Source organism: Pezoporus occidentalis, unplaced genomic scaffold (assembly GCF_034315485.1).
Source record: "Pezoporus occidentalis ecotype Australia unplaced genomic scaffold, CSIRO_AGI_Poc_V1 ctg48, whole genome shotgun sequence".
Lineage (NCBI taxonomy): Eukaryota > Metazoa > Chordata > Aves > Psittaciformes > Psittacidae > Pezoporus > Pezoporus occidentalis.
The window spans coordinates 8,949,215-8,967,260 of record NW_026915813.1 but is presented as its reverse complement, the minus strand read 5'-3'; the positions used below and the strand labels follow the sequence as shown (position 1 = coordinate 8,967,260).

The following is an 18,046-nucleotide window of genomic DNA, read 5'->3' as shown; positions in this document are numbered from 1 at the left end:
TAAGATTTGCCTGTGGTTACGACTATTATCAGTGCACAATTAGTTGCAGACTGAAGACATTAGCCTTAGATCTGATCTCATGACAGCAATCTGTTTCCTAGCTCGTTGAAAACCAATGGCTTTTGATGAAATGCTATTTATTTAGCTACAGACAATTTGAGTAAATGTAAGGGTAATAATAACAAAGCTAGCAATGCCCAACATGACATGAAATAGTGCCATGTCATATTTTAATGGAGACATTTAAGTGAAGAATATGAAATTATGGAATCAAATAGGGCATGTCACATGAGAAACTTTTATGGCAAAGCAATTTTCTTTAATTAAAAAAAAAAACAAACATTGTGAATGCTAAAAAGAAGTCTTTTCTACTGTCAATTACTGTAAACCCATCACAGAGTATGAATTCTTAGTCCTTAATGCTAAGTCTTTCAAATCCTTGGACTTATTTATTTTTTTCTTTGATAACAGATGGATTTTCTTTTATCCTTCATAATTTGCATCAATAGTAAATCATGAAGTCTTATAAATACATAAAGCCTTTTAGAAACATTTGATAGAGTGACACTTCAGCCAATCCTTTCATATTTCTGTAACACTAATTCTCCAGAAAGTTTGCTGTATAATTTGAAGAGTTCAGTCACTTTGTGTATTTAATTAAGAACCAGTAGAAAAAATATATAAAGATATCATTCAAGGTTCCTAGAAAGGTGCACTAATATTCAGTATTACAAAGTTCAAGATGAATTTTCAATTCATTCAGTGTTGTCTGAAGGTCTGAATATAACATCCTCCAGACTCCTTGAAGGTCATTTAAGCAATAAAATATTTCACAATATAAGAAAAACAAAATTGCCTTAATTTATTCTGCACAGAGGAATTTCACACTGTTGCTTATTTTTAACTCTGCGCTAAAAAGCAAACAAACAAATGCAGGATACTTGCAACATTTCATTAATAAATAAAGAACTGGTGTGGCACAAAAAAGATAGGACAAATTATGTAAGTGTCCAATGATCTCTGCAAAACAGAATGGCAAACACAGTGCCCTTTTGCAAACACACAAGTTTCCTTAATTCTAAACTAAATCTCTTTTGTGTATATTTTTCTAATTCACAGGGTTTATTAGTAACATACAATTTCACATATGTACTTGGAGGACTTAAACAGGATGAGTTACTGTGCTGCATCAGCCTATAGTGGTTTTGTATCTGCTCAAGGCAGCTGCTAGCATCAGGTCTGAACCAACTGACGGAACCCACCCATTACATAAACCCACATCCTGGTGAAACACCTGCTGTATGTCAGTGGTAGTTCTCTTCATTCCTATAAAGTACTACTCCCATCTGCACCACTGATGTATATTTCAGATATGTATTGTGTTCTACTTTGCATGTATATAGTAGTATATTGGTAAAATATATGACCCAGACTACATGTTGTAATTTCTAGGAAATACACTTATAGTTGAAAGCCACCACAAAAATGAGTACTGCTTTGTTTCACACCTATTGCTGTCACTTTTACTGACATGAATTAACACCTGCTCTAGAAATAGCTGAATTTTATATGCCTTAAAAAAGAGAAAAAAAAAAATCCATTATAATAAACTGAAAGATTAAGGCCCTTAAGTTGCAGGAAGCAGAATAAACCATTAGTACGTATTCAGATGAGCTTTCTGAGTGAATTTCTTAAATCACATGACAGATCTTACCCGAGATCTGGGCTGAGGTTCAGTGGCTGAGCATACAGGGACTTGTCTTAAATTAAGATTTCTAGATTTCAGTGCAATTATTCCTTCTCGCAAAAGAGCTCACAATATTACTTGAAAATGAAACAAATACTTCTCTCTCAAAGAAATCAATTACTATCCTTCTGTAAACTTCTGCTGCAACTGGAAAATAATTACATGCTCATTGAAAATAGCATTTTCCAATTTAACAGAATGATGGATATCCCCCCTCACTGTCACTCAAGGCACATGTTATGTCATTATAACGGAGGACACATTTATAGAGATAAGCAAACTGATTCACCATTCATTACTCAAATTTTATGACAATGTAACTTCATTTAGAACAGGAGTGAGATGATGGAGAATGAGACCAAATCTATGTTGAAACTAGCAGATATAAAATTTGTGAACAGTAAAGGTCCTAAAACAGGGACTTAAAATACCACTGTGAAAATGTAGCAGCCAGGTGAAGTAACTAACATTTTAATTTGCTGATGTTTTATTGCCTGTATTTTCATTCTTGTCTTTCATCTTTAGAACGCTTGCAAACTACTGAAGTGTTTAAAACAGGACTCCTAATTAAACAGATTTCTCTAAGCGAATGGTCAGATTTCACTTGAGAGATGAAGTTTGCTTTATAAAGTGGATTTGAATTTCCAGGCCAAGTCTTCCTCCTAAGTATGCCTACAAGGGGTAACACATCACTCCACAAACACCATGACCTGTCAGGTAACAGAACAAAGGTAGCTTGCCGTTGATATGGAGAAAACTCCAGGAACAAGCTTGCCAACAAAGTTTTCAAGCTGACAAGCAGGTATTCTTTATTGCTGCGCCAGGAGACATGAGGGATAGCTCCTCCTAACGTGTGTCTCCCCATTGCCACAAAAGCCGTCCTTTTATAGCCACTGAGCATACCTACATATTCATGAGGCTACGTATGGATTACATAATTTTCCAGAAAGTTCCCCACATGCATACAGAATTGTGGTGGTGGTCTCTGAGGGTCGTTTACTTCTTCCAACAATCTTCATCACTTCTGGCAGCCTTTGAAGCATGCACAGTAGATGCTCATACCAACTTAATTGGTTCGTTAGCACCAGAGACATAATAATCCTCCTATCCTCCTACTTATCAGTTAGTTTAACTGTAGCCCATCCTGGACACCTGCGGTTCCCAGATACTCCTTATCCCTGTGTCCTGCTCTTCTAGACTGTTTTTCTTATACTATGTCACAACTGTAACGATTTATCTTGTGAGAATTCTCAGTATGTTCTCTAGCTGTACTCTATTTTTTTTTCTCTATGTATCATGTACCTCTAATTTTCCATTGCTACTGTTACAAAGCCATCAAACTTAACATAAATCTAATTCTAAAGGTTTCTATATTCCATTTTGTGATTTTGTGCCCCCCTTGTTTCACCATGTATACTCTTGATGCACCATTAGTTTGAGTAAGAATGTTTTTCATACTAAACCTCATTTTTTGAAATTATTAAAACCACACCATTTCAAGAACCTGTGACAAAAATTATTTTACTTTCGGATATAATACATGATGAAAACGTACTCTATTATCTAGCAAAATATACATATACACATGCTGATGAGTTAAATGTGTGAGATATGATGCATAAATTCCAAAATTATAAACTCGCCTTCTGTATCTACATTTTCTTTTAATAGAGATGACTGAATATTATATCACCCAATTTAACTTACAGCAGTTGATATTTGTCACATTTAATTGACTTCTATGGAATTACCTATAGTTTTACCTAACATGAGATAAACATCAGCCTGAGATGTCTGAAGATGAAGGGAAATTCAGTTAAACTAACTGTTGCCCCTACTGTTTCTGTGAAAACACTTTCTGTCAATTAAAAAATGACTTATTAAATCTAACATCAGTATATATGTGAACGTGTACCTGCAACGTGCATTCTATTAATAAGCATGTGTGTGACATACACATTTGAGAATTATGCCTAAGTTTTTGCTGGAAAAATTATTTTCAACCTTGCCAAAATGCTCTACATTCACAGAGTGTTTAATTTTATTTTAATTAATGTTTCTTTAAGTAAACCAAAGGATTTAGTAATGCTTCTTTGTTTGGCCTTGAGCTGCAGCTACAGTAGTGTCCCAGAAGACACTAAGGTCTTGCATCATACACCCTGCCTGTGCAGCTTTGTGCAGATATCTCAGAAACTTTAGGGATCTAAAGTCACACTTAGATGCATATGTTTAGGTAGCTGAATCATACCCAGAACACTATAACAGTCTCCATCATTTCCTATAGTTCATTTTTCAGTATAAAACTGCATCGACTTGTATCCCTGTAAAAGTATTGTCCCAATAAAGGGTATTTTCCCCAAGGGTAAGTAAGTCCCTAAGAATGCGTTAAAGCAATTCTGCCTCCCGTGGATTTGCTATCCAAAGGAACTAGAGGCCCCTTCTCATATTTTACACTGCTCCAGGGATGAAAAGTCCTTGACATCAAAACATGGACAGACAGAATAAATTATGGCAGCCTCTCCTCTTTCTCCCTGAGAAGAGCTACCACAGAGAAAATATTTGGCATATACCACCTTCCCCGGACAAGAAACTACTTTCCGGGTAGTTTATGGAGGATTCCCATAATCATCATGTGATCATATAATGTGGAATTTTTTACCCTGTCAGGTGACAAGTATTTTGTTACTTACAATATGATACCATAAAGGAACTGTTTCAGACAAGGCTGCAAGAATCTGAATTTCTGGCAGATGGAATCAGTATTCTAGTTCTACCACATATTCTGTGAGTGATTTTCAGCACATCAACTACTACCTACTCTAAAAAATCGACTTTATGTGCTCTCTAATTTGACTTTATATTATCTGTAGACAAGAAAAGACCCTACATCAAATACTTACATAATTATTAATTGTATTGCTTCCAGATACTCCAAGAACGCTACTTGCAACAAGACATTTCTTTCATTATAGGATTACAAACTGAGCCATTAGGTTGTTTGATTCAGAACAGAAAATCTGTGACAAAATCTCATCTGACAGAACAATGTTTGTCCATAAAAAATATACTCACTCTTGTCAGTAGTTAATAAGGTAAATTAAGTTTTCAAAGACAAACATTATGCTTTTCTTCAGCTTCTAATAATTGTGATCCACTCTGAGTAAAATTAAACTATACTTTTGGGGTTATGCTGCAGCATTTCACAAACTAATGGCTGCAAAACAGCTGTGATACCTAAATTAGAGGATTGTTTGATTGATATAAACAATAAAAAAAATCAATTTTAAATGGACCTGGAAAATTATTTCTTTTCAAACTTCTAAAACCCCAAACTTTAGTCTTACCCATCTTCTTCTACAAAGAACAAACAAACAAATAGACAACAAACAAGTGGTTCCTCCACACTGGTCATATATGTTGTACATCAAACTTACTCCCTATTTTAATTAATACAGTCAAAAGTTGCTCTGAATTCTAACTGTAGTTTTACCATTCATGGCAATGAAAATGGGCACATCAGAGTGAGCAAACAATCCATATTAAGCACAGTTCTACACAGATGAACAACTTCAACATGTGTCACTGACATCATTTAGGAACCTAACTGATACTTATGTATAATCGTGTTTTGAGATTTTGACATCTCAGTTAAATTGCACTAAAATAAGAAATTAAGAAGCTTTAAATCCTCCTTTGTCGCCTTCTGCTGCTGTAAATCACATTCTGAATGCCTCAACTAACCTTAGTTACACCAGCATTAATGTGATGTTTCGTCATCCACAAAAACAAAATAAAAAATGACCTTGGAAAGTCTATGTTGCCTGAAGTATATGGAAGACAGTAAGTCCATCCAAGCTTCTTCATAATATGTGTATGTTCTCTCCTTTCACCTTAGAAATTTTTTTTTTTGAAGTCAAAATTCAACAAACTTGATAATTGTCTCATCTGCTGTTTTACTCAGACCTTAGATTCACAAACTGTTTTTACCTACATTCAGTTAAGGTTTCAAAATTTCAAACTGTGCAACTTAGTACAAATAAGAAAAAAAAAACAAACATGAAAGGATACAGGATATAGGTGATTTTCATTATTTCCATTTACCTAGTAACATGCATTTTGTAGGATATGAAGCTAGCAAGGCTTTATAGGACAGGGTATTATGATATCAGCTGAAAGAAAATAATTTAAAGTACTTTCAGTAACAGGATTTTAAATGTTCTCCTCATAATTCTACTGGGCCATTCAGTATACACTGTTAGAATAACTTCCATATTAAAAACACACAGTTTTCCATTGCTTAAAAGTACAGTCCATATTAAAAACACCATGTTTTCCATTGAACTGCACAGTCAATAAACTTGATACATCCATTTAAATATCAGAGTTTTCTTTTACAATCTTGATTCAAAAAAATGAAATAATGCAAATTTATGTGTAAAAATAATAATTTTAACCTATTAAATTCTGGACTGTAAATGTTCAACTTTTTTTTAACCTTAATTTTAATTAAAATGAATATATAGTTTATGCTAGCAAAGTCCAGAATCTGCTGCCAGGCAGACAACATATCAACTCTTCTAGGAAAGAAAAATCAGAGGAGAACAATACAGAAATAGGACTTCCTGAGCCCACAGTGAGATAAAAACACCTAAAAATGTAATAATAAGAAAAATAGAGAAACTTAGAACATAAATTACGTGGAACATATTGCATGCAGCCTAAGACTGAAAAAATAAAATTGATTTGCAGCTTTAACAGTTTCTAAATATCTGCTGGAAGCAGACATGCTTAGAAAACTTAGAAAACCAGCCTAAGTACTGTACCAAATTGCTCAAATGACTGCACCAGTATTTCCTGTATATATAGTCACTGAAAATGACAGTGATGTGTCCTGTTAAGATTAGCAATTAGCAATAGCAATACTAAAATGATCAGTAAATACAGTGAAGACTTTACAGTGCTTGTGAAGGATTTAGTTAATTGACTCATAAGCTCAATGTTGGCCAGCTGTTTCTGAAGTCTGATGATTTTCTTTTATATTTTAATGCAAAACCAATTCAATAAGTTTTACATCTCAGCGTAGCCCAGCAGATCAATAACTACATAAACCTGCTAAAACCTGTAACAGAAAATCATTAAAGGTAAATAAATATGCCTGAAACTGCAGGACTGGTATTTCTCTGAAACACAGCTGACGGTCAAACTAGCAAATATCCCAAACACCACAACACAAGGCAACTAAGTGTTTAAAAAGAAAAAAAAAAAAAACAGAAAGAAGAAAAATTAAGCTCAGAAATACACTGCTACAGTACAAAGACTGACACAGTAACAGTCAAACTGCTAACCCGGGTTCGTATTGGTATGTACAATGCCAGAGAGCTGTCTGAGTTGATAAATCAGATTTTATCCTTTTAAAGATGTTTCTTACTATCCCTTGCCTATAACAGTACATTTCTTTACTTATTCAGAGCATGAATCCTCCTTCACTCAGATCCTGTCCCTTTTAGCTCTGCACATCTCCTGGGAATGCAGAATGATTCAGTGGCAACTTAGACGTTTGTGCACTGCACAAGATGATTTTAATGAGGAGAAAATAATAAAGGCTGCACTTACCAGTGAAACACTTCCTGTTAAATAAAGATAATTAAAGCATCAACAATCCATTGATTTCATGTTTAATTAGCCCTTCTTTCATCATGAATTGTTACTGAAGGTCAAATCTGGGTCACTTTTAAAAACTGATTGTGAAGTGTTGAATGTAATGCAAATCAAGATTGAAAAATTGAGATATACTTCTGTACACTTTGTACCAAACAGTATTAAAGTCAAACGCATGAAAGAGGTCTTCAAAGTAAATGCTTACACTTAATTACAATATTCCCACTTTTTTTTTATCTGCATTGCACTTACTCCTATCAAAATCATATTTTTATGATTATTATACTGTGGGACATTTGCTTAGCTAAAAGTTATGAAAAACTTTATTCTCGTGAGTCATTTTGTGATTATAAAAATCAGTCTTTGAAATAAGCATGCAAGTGTGCGTGTGTGTGTAGGCAAATTAAAAAAAAAGATGATGCTTTCCTTCATGGTTAAACTGATTACCCCCTTAATGGATGAATTTTGGGTCCATTAAGGCTGCTGGTTATATATGCATATTTACGAGAAAATTGACCCATTTAGTTTATAGGTACAATTCACATCATGATAACCAAGGAGTCAAATGCTTCTACATTGCAATAGACTGATTAATGTTTGAAATGTTACGAAACAAATTATCTGGTGACCATGCAATCTTTTTCTTTCCAGAAATTAATTTCTACATATTTCATTTCATGGAAATAAGACTCTACAGGAAATGTATCTAGTTTTAACTAATAGTTTAACTAGTCAGCACAATCTGGTGTGATAAACGTTTTTCTTCATTAAACAGTACATTTACAATGAGAAAAGGCAAAAGGATAATTCATAAATTAATACAGAATTGGACAGGAAGCCAATACACCAAGCAAAAAAAATAATGCTGATTTAAAATTCCTGCACTGGTTCTGCTAATTGTACCGACAGTGACCAATACTTCTTAAAGAAACAAAACAAAGCAAAACCAAAGAAAAACCACAAAACCAACAACGCAACTACAGTGCTTTAAGTAGCCAATAGGCATCATTTGTTGAGCAGAGCAAGTAAAAAAGAAACCAAGAGAATATGATGGCCAAAAATGTAAACATAAACAGGGTTTAAAAGGCCTGTTCTTCAAACAGTGGCTGTTAACATGCTGATTTCATATTCATGATTTAAAGTTTCAGTGAAATAAACCTACTTATATGTCACTATTTTGCATTGTGAAACAAAGTGGAAAAGCTAGCACATACATATATCTGCAACTAATAAGAGAAAAATAAACAAATATTTACAACTAAAATCTATTATTAGAGTTAGGATTAAGGATGCAACTCTCCAAGCTCCTAAGTGATTCCTCTTAGGTACTGAGCTTTCCTTATCTTGGCTGTCTTTCCTGGAAGTTAGTAGCATCCAGGCTCCTCACAGGCAATGTGCAGCACCTGGATGGTTCAGATTTGAAATCTATCATTCAGAAAAACACTTGTTTGAACTCACTCCCATTCAGGTTCTGTACAGCTTTAACTTTTAGCAAGTGATTAACACCTATGGAATATTTAGTGATTTAAACATTTGTTTCCCATTAAGTAGGTATGTTAGTGCTTTATTGAATAGGAGAGAATTGATAAATAGGAGACTAAAATAATATTTCAGTGTAATAAATACCATGCTAAATAAGACAAGAATAGAAGCCAAATTTGAGAAAGATCTAAAAGGTGACTGTGAAATATCAGAAGTCAACTAGACACAGATTGTAGTTTAAAACTTTATATAAAACATATGATATCAAGAAGGAGGAGGGTCACAAATTGTAATTTTCTTCACAGAAGATCTCCTACACAGTACTATATCAAACAAGATGTATTTGGGAACTCACAGTATCACAGTATGCTAGAGATTGGAAGGTACCTCGAAAGATCATCTAGTCCAATCCCCCTGCTGGAGCAGGAGCACCTAGATAATGTTATACAGGAATGTGTCCAGGCGGGTTTTGAATGTCTCCAGGGAAGGAGACTCCACAACCTCCCTGGGCAGACTGTTCCAGTGTTCCGTCACCCTCACTGAGAAGTTTCTTCTCAAGTTTAAGTGGAACCTCTTGTGTTCCAGTTTGTACCCATTACCCCTTGTCCTATCATTGTTTGCCACTGAGTAGAGCCTGGCTCCATCCTCGTGACACTCCCCCTTTATATATTTATATACACTAATAAGGTCACCCCTCAGTCTCCTCTTCTCTAGAGACCCAGCTCCCTCAGTCTTTCTTCATAAGGGAGATGCTCCACTCCCTTAATCATCTTGGTTGCCCTGCGCTGGACTCTCTCCAGCAGCTCCCTGTCCTTCTTGAACTGAGGGGCCCCGAACTGGACACAATATTCCAGATGCGGTCTCACCAGGGCAGAGTAGAGGGGAAGGAGGACCTCTCTCGACCTACTAACCACCCCCCTTCTAATACATCCCAGGATGCCATTGGCCTTCTTGGCCACAAGGGCACAGTGTTGGCTCATGGTCATCCTGTCGTCCACTAGGACCCCCAGGTCCCTCTCCCCTACACTGCTCTCTAACAGGTCGTTCCCCAACCTATACTGGAACCTGGGGTTGTTCCTGCCCAGATGCAGGACTCTACACTTTCCCTTGTTATATTTCAACAAGTTATTCCCTGCCCAACTCTCCAGCCTGTCCAGGTCTCGCTGGATGGCAGCACAGCCTTCTGCCATGTCAGCCACTCCTCCCAGCTTAGTGTCATCAGCAAACTTGCTGATAGTACACTCAATTCCCTCATCTAAATCGTTGATGAATATATTAAATAATACTGGTCCCAGTACTGACCCTTGAGGCACTCCACTAGTTACAGGCCTCCAACTAGACTCAGTCCCATAGACTACAACTCTCTGGCTTCTCTCCTTCAGCCAGTTCGCAGTCCACCTCACTACCTGATCATCCAGACCACACTTCCTCAATTTAGCTGTGAGGATGCTGTGGGAGACTGTGTCAAATGCTTTGCTGAAGTCAAGGTAGACCACATCCACCACTCTGCCATCATCCATCCACCGTGTTATTTCCTCATAAAAGGCTAAGAGATTGGTCAAGCATGATTTCCCCTTGGTGAAGCCATCTGGACCCATGGATTTATGGATGTCCAGATTGCTCAACTGGTCTCTAACCCATTCCTCATCGACTAAGGCAAACCGCTCCGTTGAACTGACTTCATCTAAGGTCTCAGGGGTACAGGGCTCTTCAGGACTGCCTGCAGCAGAGTAGACAGAGACAAAGAAGGCATTCAGTAACTCTGCCATCTCTGTATCTTCTGTCACTAGGGCACCCATCCCGTTCATCAGTGGGCCTACATTGCCTCTGGTGTTAGTTTTGTCTGCCATGTATTTGAAAAAGCTCTTTTTGCTGTCCTTGACCCTTCTCGCCAGGTTTAATTCAAAGGAGGCCTTAGTCATCCTAGCTGCCTTCCTACATCCTCTAGCAGCAGCCTTATATTCCTCCCAAGTGGCCAGCCCCTCCTTCCATGACCTGTAAACTCTCCTCTTCCACTTGAGCATACCCAGCAATTCCCTATTTAGCCACGCAGGTCTCCTGGCCCTCTTCCTTGACTTCCTACGTGTCGGGATGCTCCGATCTTGAGCTCAGAAAAAGCAATCCTTGAATGTCAACCAACTATCTTGGGCCCCTTTACCTTCAAACAGCCTTGCCCATGGGATTTCCCCTAGCAATTGCTTGAAAAGGCCAAAGTTTGCCCTGCTAAAGTCCAGGGTTGCAATTCTACTTGCTATTCTACTAGTCCTACCACACAAGATCCTGAACTCCACCATCTCGAGGTCGCTGCAACCAAGGCAGCCCTCAACCCTTACTGCTTCAACCAGATCCTCCTTGTTAGTGAGGATGAGATCCAGCAGCGCTCCTCTCCTGGTTGGCTCATCCACCATTTGCAGGAGGAAGTTATCGTCCATACACTGGAGGAACCTCCTGGACTGCGGCTGGGTTGCTGAGTGGTCCTTCCAGCAAACATCAGGGAAGTTAAAATCCCCTACAACGACCACGGCCTGTGACTGTGAGGCCGCTCTCAGCTGCCTGCAGAAGGCCTCGTCAACCTCCTCACCCTGATCTGGTGGTCTGTAACAGACACCCACAACAGTATCACCCCTGCCAGCCTGCCCCTTAATTCTCACCCACAGACTCTCAACTCATTCGTCATCTGTCCCTGGACAGAACTCGGTGCATTGTAGTTGCTCCTGTACATAAAGAGCAACCCCACCACCCCACCTGGCTGGCCTGTCTTTCCTGAAAAGGACATAGCCCTCCGTGACTATATTCCAGTCATGTGAGCTGTCCCACCACGTCTCTGTAATTGCCACCAGATCATAGTCTCCTGACTTAACACAGGTTTCTAACTCATATAACTCATTTAAGAAGTTCAATACATTACCTTAAACAGGAAGTATTGAATAATCAGAGTGAAAACAACTTGGGTTCACTGGGGTACACCAATCAGTCACGTAAGTAGAGATTTTATTTCTCGACTGCTACATTGTAGATATACAAAAGTATCAATTACCAATTCTAATTACACTAATGGAAATTTAGTATTGCTCTCATCTCCAGTAACTTAAGAGCAGGTACGTTCTGCTGTGTTGAGGTATTTGTTCTAAATTTTATACACCTTCTAACGTGTCCTTAAAGGGAATGTCAATGAGTAAATAAAGGCAACCTTAGAGATTTCAGCCAGTCTCCTTATCATGGTAACATCAGTATGCCACTGGTTCTATTTCACATGTACAGCTGAACTCTGAAACAACCTGATACACACCACATTAGAACCCTTTATCTGCAACTGCTTCACATTTCTGTCTAAGCAGTGTACTGAACAGGAGATCCATGTGGGTTTAGTGTTAAAAACCTTCATGTGTTTTGCCTAATAAACTGAGTACTGCTCCACTATCAATGTTTGAGATGTGAGAAGTCTCCATATTATTTATGCAAATAAGTCTTAATGTCCCCACTATTATGCAAAAGCATGAACAAAACGATATAAATGTCACCCAGAAACAAACTGGCAAATACACACAGGAAAGTGGTAGCATCAGTTTTCTGCATGTACTTCCTTCAGTTTGATTGTTGCAAGTAAAAGTGTAATAAAGCCATTTTCTTCTACTAAGAAGTCTCCTAAGGTATATCAAAATATATCCTTGAAAAAAGTTGAGTAATTCAAAACATATTTCTGTAATATAATCTTAAATACTCTTTTTATTAAACAGAATAGTCATTTGTGTAGTGTAATCCTTTACCATTCCTACACTTAGCATGCAAGTCATTCTTTTATACTAAAAATAAATTACACTTTGACAATTTATAATTCATATGTTCAGATCGATTGCAGCAGCAAGAAAAAAGTAGTATCTGATTAGCATATGATCTACTGCTACTTTGTGATTCCACTGTTCACTAAACCAGCATAATCTACTATATGCTTAATAAGCCTTAGCATATACAAGCTTAGGAATTTTCTTAGTGCTCTGTAAGTTAACCAGACTATTTTCAAACTAAAATTGTAATGTACTCTCCAGGAGAGAGTTAATGGAATCTATCACCCAGAAAATACTGTGTCAAACTTTCTATAAATCTGTATCACTTGTAAAACAACATACACAAAAATACTGGCAGATAGTACATCACACTTCTGTGATCTGGAAGACTGGCTCACACAAGTCCTTTTCTTTTGCAGTATTTTAAGTATTTCTTAGCAGAATGCAAATACTGGCAAGACACTGTAAAACTTCTAAGTTATATATGAAAAAAGTGTACCATATTTGCATGTGAATAAGATCAAAAGAAAGCATTTTCATCAAACTAGTCAGAATTTTCCTGTCCCAGACTTGTCTGTGCGTTTACATGAATCAGCATACATTTATCTCTAGACTCTTGTGTAATATGCACTTTAGCTGATGAAACATTAGGAATATTATCTTACTTGGAAAAATGTAATGGAACTCACCAGGTGTTATGTATTTCATTTTACTGTCACTCAAAGAGTACTCCCCAAGGAAAAGTGACCTCTGTTCAGGCTACATATGTGTCTTATAAAATAAACGAAACAGATGCTTTCAATTAGGAGCTTGGCTCTTCTCTATGTTATCCCCTGTTTTATTTCAGGAACTGTAAAGGAGTCCCTGCCGTCACCAGTTTAAGGTTACCGGAACTTTATTGAAGCCACCTCCTCCAACAAGGCCGAGATCAGAACCAGTTCCTTGTGCTACTCCTGAAGACACACCTCGCTCTGAGGGGACTCACAGCAATCACGCTCTAGAGACAGAGCTCTGCAGCAGCTGGGCTGACAAACTGGGGCTTCTCAGAATGAATGAATGAATTTCGTGTTATACTGGGGGGGGGGGGGGGGGGGGCGACACGACACAAAAAAAAAGGCAATTAAAACATACTGGGGTGCGACTGTAAGCTCACTAACATTTATGCGTATTCAGAGCAACTGCTGCAATGAGTGCAGTCTATGTAGTGTAAATTAGGCAGCTTTTTAGATTATTTAAGCATTTTGGTCCTAATGAAAGACCTGGTAATTACAGCCATTATCGCTTCAGTACGGCGGATGCTAATGCACTCTCGCCCACAGCTTTAGGAAGCGGCAGGCAGGCAGCGACCCCTTTTCCCCCGAACACCTAGCTACGGAGGCGAAACTTTCCTCCTCATTCGGAGATCTCCGTCTCTAAGGCCGGGGAGGCACGACTGCGGGGGAAAAGTAAGCTGCCAGTGGGGCAGGCGAGGAGGACGCGACCGCGGCTGCGGCTGGTGGGGGGCTTCCTGACCCCCCCCTCCCCCCCCCCCAGCCACCGGGATTAGCTGACGAAGGCATCTCAGTTTGCCCTACACCTCGCTGTCCGGAATGAGGACCGAATCCGAGGTCCACCTCTCCCTTTCCTCCCCCCGCGGACGGCTGCCGCTGCGCCTGCTGAGGGGGAGCAACCATGGTCCCGCAGGCGCCCCCGTCGGTGCGGTTGCACGGACGGGCTGGTTGGTTGCCGAAAAGTGGAGGGAAATGTAAAAAATGTACTAATAAAGACCCCTGACTCTCCTTGCTTTGCTGTCCGGGCACTTGACTGCCTGCTGGGGTCTGGCGCGGGGATACGAGGCTGAATGGGTCACTGGACCTGACTGTCGTGACTGCTTGTGCCACGGGGGACGCGGGCATCACCGCTCCCCCACCAGGAGCGTGTGTATGAGTATGTACGTGTGCTTGTGTGTGTGCGCGTGGCTCGGGGTGCGCGGACCGCAGGGTTCAGCGCTCTTACCTGCTTGCTGTATTTGCTGCTGGCCTGGCAGCTGTACTCGGAGCAGTGGTCCGACCCGATGGAGATGTTGTCGCCGGCGCCCACAAAGGTGTTGGCCGGGGGGAGGTCCTGCACGGCCTGGTGCTTTTTGCCGGCGGTGGGGGACTGCGGGTGCAGCTGGACGGTGGGCAGCGGTGAGCTCGACTTGTAGTGCCTGGCCAGGTCTGGGCTGCCTGGGCCGCCATTGACCGAGCGGTACCGCCCCATACCGGGGCTGTCTGACAGCTTCTCATTGACACTGTCGTAGCGCTGCCCATTGGGCTTGGAAGCCTCGACAGTGACGATGCTGCTATAGAGGGGCTGCTTGCCCTTCTTGCTTTTCTTGTCCTTCTTGGGCTTCTTGGCCTTGTCATGCTGCTGCGGAGTGAAGAAATCCTCATGGTCCTTCTTGCCAGCCTCGTAGCCATGTTTGCCCTTGGAGCGGCAGTATCGGGCCATGACAACCACCAGGATGAGGAGGATGACGGTCATGATGCCAGCCACCACACCTATGACTATGCTAAGCCGCTGCTTGCTCAACTCATAGCTAGGGTCACCAGCAATGTCCTGGGCCAGGGGTGTGTGGAGGCTGCGGGCCACTTGGCTCTCCACCACAGTGGCATTGGATAGGCTCTCGTTGACAAAGACATGGAGCAGGGTGGTGGTGGACTGGGGAGGCTGCCCACTGTCATTTACCTGCACTACAAGGCGATGCAGGCCATAGTGCTTGGGGGACAGCTTGCCCACCAGTGATACCACGCCACTGGTCGGGTCGATCTCAAAGAGTTTGAAGGGATTGCCCCCAATGATGCTGTAGTTGAGGTCAGCATTGAGACCAGTGTCAGCATCAGTGGCAACCACAGTGGCCACCACAGTGCGCATGTTGCTGGAGGGTGGCAGCACGGTGTAAGAGCTGTTGCTGGGGAAGGTAACTGTAGGCGCATTGTCATTCTCGTCCATCACAAAGAGGGACACGGTGGCTGTGGCAGAGCGTGGCGGCTCACCTCCATCCACAGCCTTCACCTTAAAAGTGTAGCTGGTTTGCTGCTCACGATCAAATGAGATAGTGGAGAAAATGGTTCCAGTGTCATTCTCAATGGAGAAAATGCTGGCTGCCTGGTCATGGTCACGGTCACCAGGCTGGATGGAGAGATTGAGCTCAGCATTGCGGCCCTTGTCAAAGTCCATCACAGTCACCATGCCCACAGGGCTGTTGGGCTGCAGGTTCTCCTTCACATAGAAAGTGAACACATCCTGCATGAAGCGTGGCTCATTGTCATTGCGATCCGCCACCCGCACCACCACTGTGGTGGAGCCTTGCAGCGATGGCACCCCCTTGTCCCGGGCTGTCACCTGAAACTCGTAGGTATCGCGTTGCTCACGGTCCAGTACTGCCTGCACTGACACATCCCCAGAGTCAGGGTCAATGCTGAAGATGCCACCAGGTGCGTCTGAGGAAAGGGGCGAGGCCTCCAGGGAGTAGGTGATCTCAGCGTTCCTGCCACTGTCTGCATCTGTGGCTACCACTGTGGCCACCCTCTCACCAAGCAAGTTGTTTTCTGGGAAGGAGACCTCCAGCACGGCCTGACTGAACACGGGAGGGTTGTCATTAGTGTCCCCTACCCGCACCAGCAAGGAGTTGTTGCTGGACAGGCTGGGGCTGCCAGAGTCCACGGCCACGATCACCACATTGTAGTCACGGACAGCTTCATAGTCCAGAGGGGCCGAGGTGTGGAGGAAATACTTGCGCTTGTTCTGAGGCTCCCCTTCGCCCTCGCTGGCTGGCTTGAGCTGGAAGGGCACATCACCCACCACAGTGCAGGTCACCACACCATTTTCACCTTGGTCCCGGTCTGACACCTGCACCAGGGCAATGGGGGTATCCACCAACACATCCTCGGCCACACTAGCTACCCCGTCCCGGAGTGGGATGCGCCCAATTTTCCGGATGTCAATGGTGGGCACATTGTCATTCTCATCACGGATGTTCAGCACAACCGTGGCCTTGTCTGTCTTGGGGGGCTGGCCCCGGTCTCGGGCCATGACAGTGAAGCGAAGTTGGTTTACCTCCTCTCGGTCGATGCGGTGCAAGACGCTGAGCCAGCCCGAGGTCTCATCCAGGCGCAGTAGGCGCCTGACGGACTCGGTGGCCGCCCCGAAGACGTACTCGATCTGCCCATTCACCCCTGCGTCCAGGTCCGTGGCTCGCAGCTGCAGGATGGGTGTTCCGGGGCTGCTGTTCTCTGCCAGGTCTGCCTCATAGACGCTCTTCTCGAAGCGGGGGCTGTTGTCGTTCACGTCGGTGATCAGCACCCTCAGGATAGCCTGCGAGGACCGTGCCGGGTCGCCGCCGTCCCGCACGCGGAGGCTGAGCTCGTAGGAGTCCCGCTGCTCCCGGTCCAGTGGCCCCTTGACGATCAGCTGCGGCTGCTTCTCCCCGTCCAGAGTGTCGGCCACCTGCAGCTCGAAGACGCTGCTGCGGGCCGCCGCTTCCGTCTCCTGCCGCCTCTTGCTGCCGCCGGGGTAGAGGGCGCTCTCGGAGCCCGCCGAGGCAGAGCCCCCCCCGCCACCCCCGCCTCCGCCGCCCCGGCGGCCGCCGTCCCCGCCGGGCTCCTGCAGCAGCTCGTATCGCTCAATGCCGTTGCGGCCGAAGTCCCTGTCGGTGGCGGTGGGGAGCAGGTAGAGGGTCCCCACGGGCCGGTTCTCCTCCACGGTAAGCGTGAGAACGGGGGAAGGGAAGGTGGGGGTGTTGTCATTGATGTCCAAGATGATGACCCGGCCCTCGAAGAGGTCCACCCAGCTCTGCGAGGGGCCGATGACCGACACCTCGAAGTCCAGGAAGCACTCGTTCTCGTCGAAGATCATCTGGCACTGCGGCAACTTCTCGCGGTCGATGCGCCGCTCCGTGGTGCTCAGCTCCCCGGTCATGTTGTCGATCTTGAGATAGTCGGAGCCAGATTCCAGGCTGAATGTCACCTCGCCGGAGCCCGTCACGATTCCCAGGTCGGAAGCCACGTTGCCGATGCGGATGTCGGCGGGTCCCTCCTCGGGCAGCCGGTACCTCAGGAGCTGCTTGGCCGATGCCAGGCTGACCCAGAGTGGCGGAGGCAGGAGGAGCAAGAAGCAGCAGCAGCAGCAATGCACAAAGCCAAAAAGAGTCCGCATTTTCCTCATCTTCCTCGCCCCCCCCCCCCCTCACTCCCACCTGCCCCCCCCCAATTAACTCCCCTGATGAGCCAACAGAGCGGCTGAGTGTCCGGGCTATCAATTATAAAATCCTTCTGTTCCTGGAAACTTAGTGTCTCGTGGCTGGTGCAATAGGTAGTCAAAACCCTGCTGCTGGCTCCTCTCCTGCTTTCCC

At 42.8% G+C, this 18,046-nt stretch overlaps 1 protein-coding gene across 12 annotated transcripts in view; it reads right to left on the bottom strand.

Annotated features, from left to right (window-relative positions):
- Positions 1-17,860, bottom strand: part of PCDH7 (protocadherin 7) — a 288,906-nt gene extending 271,046 nt beyond the window's left edge. For all 12 annotated transcript variants that reach the window (XR_009968063.1, XR_009968064.1, XM_062636546.1 and 9 more), the window contains exon 1: positions 14,668-17,860. Coding sequence is in view for 10 of the 12 variants with exons in the window: in XM_062636546.1 (XP_062492530.1) it covers positions 14,668-17,859 (3,192 nt within the window). In the remaining 2 variants the exon portion in view is untranslated. The remainder of the gene's footprint in view (positions 1-14,667) is intronic.
- Positions 17,861-18,046: the final 186 nt, after the last annotated feature.